The following is a 6292-nucleotide window of genomic DNA, read 5'->3' on the forward strand; positions in this document are numbered from 1 at the left end:
GGCAATCTCCTCAAATGGGTGCGCTAAACCCAAAATGCCACAAAGGAGGTTCCCCTTTCCCGAGGCAGAGCCATGCAAGGAATGTTTTAGACACACAGGAAGTTCTACAGTAGAAACAAATCCAGAGTTGGCTGAAGGCAGAATTAGAACAACTGCTGAAGGACAGACAACTTTGAACTCCTTGCACCTCCAGGCTCTGGCTGGGTTGTTGGGAGCTGTGTGAGTGAGCCCAGAGTGAGGGGAAGGGAAATGCAGAGAGCCCTGGAAGTGCTTCTGTGCACACAGGCTGTGGGGAAGGACACTGCAGGCCTGGCCTGGGCCAGGAGTGAGGCTGGATCATCATCCCAAGCTGCCCAGGGCCATGGCAAGGGGCTGTGGCCATGGACACTGGCCTGAGCCCAGTGCCTGGGCCCCTTGCTCAGGACTGGTGTCAGTGGCCAGAGCCAGAATGGATCCCTTGCTGGGGGCTGTGCCATGACCACCTGCCCTGTGCCGCGCCGGCTGCTCAGGCACCGCGGAACCAGCAGCAAATGGCGCTGCCAGGGCCAAAGGCAGCTCAGCCAGACAGAAAGGGGCAATGCTGGGCACTGTTTCCATGGCAGCCCTCACTGGGACACCGCACCTGGCTCACCTGTCCTGGCAATTGCCATGGAAACCCGGCTCATTGGGAATGCAGTGGCGGACAAAGGTTTGAGTAGGGTCTGTCCCAATAGGACAAAGGGTGGTGGTTTTAAACTAAAGGAAGGGAGGTTATGATAAGGAGAGATAAGGAAGAAATTTTGATGATGAGGTTGATATCTACCGGGACAGGTTCCCAGAGAGGTGGTCAATGCCCCATCCCTGGAAACATTCCAGTCCAGCTGGGACAGGGCTCTGAACAACCTGATTTGGTGAAGGATGTCCCTGCTCATGGCGGGGGTTTGGATGAGATGAGCACTGCAGAGCTCTTCCCATCTCTGATAAATGTCCTGGAATTAATTTGTATTTATCATGATATGCTGTATAAAACCATATTTTTAGGTTTAAGGATTGAAACATTCCTGAATGACTGCCTTTGCCAGGAATCTGAGAGTCACCCACTCTCGAGACAAAGGAGGGTAGCACCAATGGGAGATGGGTCTGTCTGAGATAAGCACAGCCATCAGCGATCCTTGGCCCAGTGATCAACACCTGATATCAATCTCATCTACCTCGTCAAGGATGTACCTCTGAACACCAGACTCCCATAAGCCCAAAGGCCTGTTCCTCCCCAGAAAAAACTATTCACCACACCAGTGACCAGAAAAGGAACCCAGCGAATATGCATCAAGAACCAGAGGAACAAAGACGGATGAAGTAATAGATTTTGCAAACTAGAAAAGCTGTATAAAAGTAGATCCTGCACAAACCGAAATTGTGAACCAGGGGGGATTCTCTGCCACAGGGGCCAGATCTGTGGTTCACCCAGTGCCGATCCCAGGATCGGAACTGTGTTTTGCTTGTGGATTTATCAAGGGTTTTTTTTCTCCATTTTTAATAAATCCTTTTATTTTATGAAATTGGCTGATCATTTATAACACATCTAAACCATTCTAGGATTGCATGGGGAGAAGGGGGTGCTCACTGGACTCCATCCGCTCCCTTGACTCCTCCTTGTCTCTGCTGGAGCCCACATCCAGCAGCCAAAGCCAGCCCCTTCTCTGGCCTTTCTCCCCCTGCCCCAGAGGCTGCCAGAGTCAGGGGGGCACAGGTGACCTTTGCGCTTTGCAGGGCTCAGGCACAGCGGCTGTGCCAGAGTCAGGGCTGAGGTGTCACTCTGCGGGCTGGGGCAGAGCCCAGGCAGAAATGAGCCCTGAAGCAGCGGCTGTGCAGTGGTGGCCAGCAGGCCGGGCTGCCAAGGGAGGCTTCTGGCCATGGCCTGGAAGCAGCTGCTGCTGCCAAAGTGCTTTTGGTGCCTCAGGCTCTCCCTGGCAGATCTCCCAGCACGGCACTCTGCACTTGTGCCTGAGCCCTTCATTGTGTTGGGTTGGCCTGGGGCTTTTCCTGCTGTGGGATCTGCCCTGGTCATGGCACAGGAAAGGCAGTTCCTCATGGAGCAGGAGACTCTGCCTGAAACAGACTCAAAAAACTCCAGCAAGGCCCTGTTTATTTCTAAATTGCTTCCTAGAGCACTATATTCTAATACTTGTTTAGCTCCTATTCTGTGGAGTAAATAACACTTTTATTAAATTTACTCTATGGTGTAAATGTATCTTTCTGTCTAATCCTGATCAGAATCAATCATAGCTGTATTTATAGAAATATATCTGGGATTGCATCCTTCATCTTGTGGGACAAATTGCATTTTGGTTCAATTCCACCTGTCCTATCTTCTATGCATAAACCTTTGACAAATTCAGGACCTTGGATTTGATCCAGCTGCTCCCAGTCTCGTCTCTTAGATGGAATTTTAGAAGTTTAGGCATCCTGGAGGGGTTTGAGGATCCATGGCCACTTGTAGGTCCATGGGGGCCACCCATGGGTCAGGGAGGCCACTCACAGGTTGGAGGGGGCTGTCCCCTGGGTCAGTGGGACTGGCAACAGGGACAGGGGGCTGGCTGGGGGGGCTGCCTGTGGGGACTGCCAGAGACACACCCCAACTAGACTGCTTGTTTATAACTTCATTAAGCACGGGACATGACAGGAGTGAACTGGCAGCTGTTGAATCTCTTAGTGTAGCTGCATTCTACAGCTGAACTCTGACCATGTCCCAGAGAGACGCAGTCAGGGCTGAGTCAGCATCAGCCCTAGGAAAATTCTTCTCCACCCAGCATAGCAAATCTCTTCACTCATGCTTGGGTGCAGAACTAGGATGGGATCTTATCAATGCTTCTAAGCTTTCCTAAATGTCTCTCTGTTTCCATGACACCCTGTTTCCCATGTTCCCCTGAAGCTCACCTGAATTCCTCGTGTCAGGTCTATCAACTGAGCTGATCCTGCCCAGTCCAGACCCTTGTACACAGTGGATGGAGATGAAGTCCCTATGGTACACTGGAAAGGTGTTTTAGGAAAGATTCTTTGGATTAGTCCCACCACAGGCAAAGACAAACCCCTCTGTGGGATATGCTCAAGGACCTGGTTATACCTGGTGGGTAATGCAGAAATATGGGGAAACACGTGGTGTACCACAAGGAGACCTAATTTTAAATGAGAACTTTGTATAAGGTTTCACTGTGTAAGCACAGTTAAAGGAGGGAATTGATTTGGGTATGACAGAGATGATACAGAATATGAGGTGGGTAATGTCTTAGGTTACAGTGTAAGATGGGACCAAAGGTATGTATTCTATCACCATCTATGTCAGCTGTTAAGATAAGTGAGGCAGCATTCTTCATCCTCTCTATGACTCATCCCTGATAACAGTCAATGGCTGATATCTCTGCTAAATGGCCCATCAAGGCCTGACTGCATGACTCATAAAATACATCATCCCATTGTGAGATGTTCCACCCAGTGGGAGGACAAAGCATTCCCACCTGGATATAATCTGAGGTTTTGAAACACCAGGGGAGCCTTTCTACTGGATTGCTAGAAGACTAGAGCTCCAAAACCAGCACTGGACTTCCAGCTGAAGACCAGACCCTTCTACAAGATCACCGCTTCAACAGAACCACATCAATCATTTAAACAGGACTGCAGCCACCATTTAATCACACTGCTACCACCACCCTGACCAACAGGCTGTCAGGTTGTATCCTGATTCTGTCAGGTAAAGCCAGTTTTCTGCCCTTTTTTTTTAACTTTCCTATTAAACTATAATGCTGACTTGGGTTCTCTCACTGGTTGGCTTTCAAACTAGTACAGAAATCCAGATGGCTGGTGACTTCTAGAGATGCACTTGGGCAGAGGGACCTTAAGATTCAATGTGCTCATCCCTTGTTTTTCCCCTAACCAGGATTTCTCATTCTCAAACCTTGACCAGATGAAGGAGGAGGCTTTGAGGAAGAGGAAGATGCCCCAGGACAGCCAGGCAGGTGAGGAGGAAGTCAGGGCCCCTTTCCCCCTCTCTCCTGCTGCATCTCCCAGCCCAGCATGGCCCCCGGCTGCAGGACAACCCCGCTGCCGACGCCGTCCTGCTGGGGATGAACTGGGGGGATCTCCTTCCCCTTCCCTCTGGCACGGAGGCAAATCCCATCCTCTCCTTGTCCTTCCTCCCCCAGAGAAGGAGCTGAGGATGGAGACCAGAGAGGACAAATCCCCAAGGCAGAATGTCATGAAAGAGGCCATTTTCAGCACCTCCACTACACAGGCATACAATGGAGAGGAAAAGCTTCAGAGATCCCACAGGAGGACGGGCTCCAAACCCATCCCAGGGTGCTCTGGGGAGGAAAGACCCACCTTGTGCCAGGAAGGTGGTCAGAGCTTCAGCCGGGGCTCTGAGCTGGTGGTCCATGAGCAGCTTCACGATGGGGAGAAGCGCCACAAGTGTTTGGAGTGTGGGATGAGCTTCAGCCAGAGGAAAACCCTGATCCGCCACCAGCGCATCCACGCTGGGGAAAGGCCATACAAGTGTGGGGAATGTGGGAAGGGCTTCAACCAGAGATTCCAGCTGATCCTCCACCACATGACCCACACCGGGGAGAGGCCCTACGAGTGTTCCCAGTGTGGGAAGGGGTTTCAGACCAGCTCAAATCTCCTGAGGCACCAGCGGATTCACAGAGAGGAGAGGCCCTTCCGCTGCCCCGACTGCGGGAAGGGCTTCAAGCAAAACTCCCACCTCCTCACCCACCGGCGCATCCACACTGGGGAGAGGCCCTACAAGTGTCCCCAGTGTGGGGACAGCTTCACCCAGAGCTCTAACTTGACCCAACACCAACGGAGGCATTACTAAGGGAAGCTCTGCAAGTGCCCCGACTGTGGGAAGATTTTTCTGCATTGCTCTAACTCCAACCCATATTGGAGCACCAAAATTGGGCAGAACCCTGATGACCCACATTCCCAGTGATCTGCACTGGGGAGACACTGAGCTGGTGGTCCTTTTGTTTGGTGGTCCCTAACAATCTTTTGATTCATTTTCATCTGTTTAAAACACACAAAATTGGAGTAAAATCAACAAATTCATTGAAAGCATCTAAAGCCTCACTGTAAAGTGTTTTGGGGGAATCTGGGATTCAGGGAGATACTTGGGGAGGATATGGGTGTTGGGGGGCTATTTGTTGTGGTTGTCTCCATTGCTTGGCACTCCTAAAGACAAGAGGGATTGTGTTGTGGTGTGCTTGGTTCTATTGGTTTGTTCTATTACTTCCCTGGGCTGTTGGTTTACTCCTAGTTTGTACCCACCTACCCAGTTGTCAATCCTTCCCCCACCTGCCCCTTCCTTCCAGACTGTTCCCTGTCAATCCCCCGACCCTCAAAGCCCCATTGGCTCACGTGACCCACGCTCCTCCCCTTGTTTTCCCTCTTGGTTTGTCAAATGTGAACCCCACCTTTCACTCCTCCCCTACTCTCTTACCCTTGGCTAAAGATTTGAACCCTCCCCTGAAACCTCCCCTGTTTTAAAAGAGCTGGCACACAGCTGCCCATCTTCAGTTCCTGGGCCCTCCACTGGAATAAAACCCTCTGGAACCCAGACTGGAGCTCTCCCTCTCGTCCTTGTCCCCACCGTGTACCTGGTAACAGCCAAAGTGCCGTAGAGCATCATCTCCAAGCCACTCCTTAGGTCATCCTGCTCCTGGGGAGTGTCCCACTCCCAGCATGGTGCCGTGGAAGGGCCAGCCGGCTCCGGCACCGTGTCAGGATTGATTTCTCAGCTCAAAACCACTCACTGCCACTGAATACTACTCAATCTCACCCCAAAATGACTCAATTCCACAGCCCCTCAAGGTGTGATGGGGTTGGAGGGGATTTGGGTGAAATGTGCTGCAGATCAGGAGGGGTGAGATGGGCATTGGGTGGAGCAGGATGGGGGGGAGGGGGCTTGGGAGGGGTGGGATGGGGGAAACCAGGCTTGAGAAGGGGGTCTTGATGTCTATCAGGGGTGGGATGTGTTGTGGTGGGGACTGGGGACGGTGTGGTGGAGTCTGGGATGAGACACATAAGGTTGGGGATGGTGAAGAAAGGAGTAACCCATTTCTGAGTGAGTTTTTGGGTATTCTGCATTCCTGAAAGAATTTTGGTGCATCCCAAGTTTCTGAGGTGGTGTTGGGGCACTCCCCAACTCTTGGGGGGTTTCCTGAGAGCAGCTCCATGCAGCCCCATTGCCAGAGGTGGTTGGTTGCCTTGGGCACCAGCTCAGAGCTGCAGCCAGAGTCCGTTGCTTCGGTGCTGGCGAGCA

At 51.8% G+C, this 6292-nt stretch overlaps 1 protein-coding gene across 1 annotated transcript; it reads left to right on the forward strand.

The window, feature by feature from the left end:
* The first annotated feature begins 3282 nt into the window (after positions 1 to 3282).
* Positions 3283 to 4849, forward strand: LOC136294289 (zinc finger protein 239-like). Its single transcript, XM_066191926.1, has 3 exons — positions 3283 to 3294; positions 3914 to 3992; positions 4179 to 4849. Exons 1-3 carry the CDS (start codon positions 3283 to 3285, stop codon positions 4847 to 4849), a joined length of 762 nt encoding a protein of 253 aa, XP_066048023.1.
* Positions 4850 to 6292: the final 1443 nt, after the last annotated feature.

This window comes from Chamaea fasciata, unplaced genomic scaffold, assembly GCF_029207755.1.
Source record: "Chamaea fasciata isolate MVZ Bird 193981 ecotype frontalis unplaced genomic scaffold, bChaFas1.0.hap1 SCAF_9, whole genome shotgun sequence".
Classification (NCBI taxonomy): Eukaryota; Metazoa; Chordata; class Aves; order Passeriformes; family Sylviidae; genus Chamaea; species Chamaea fasciata.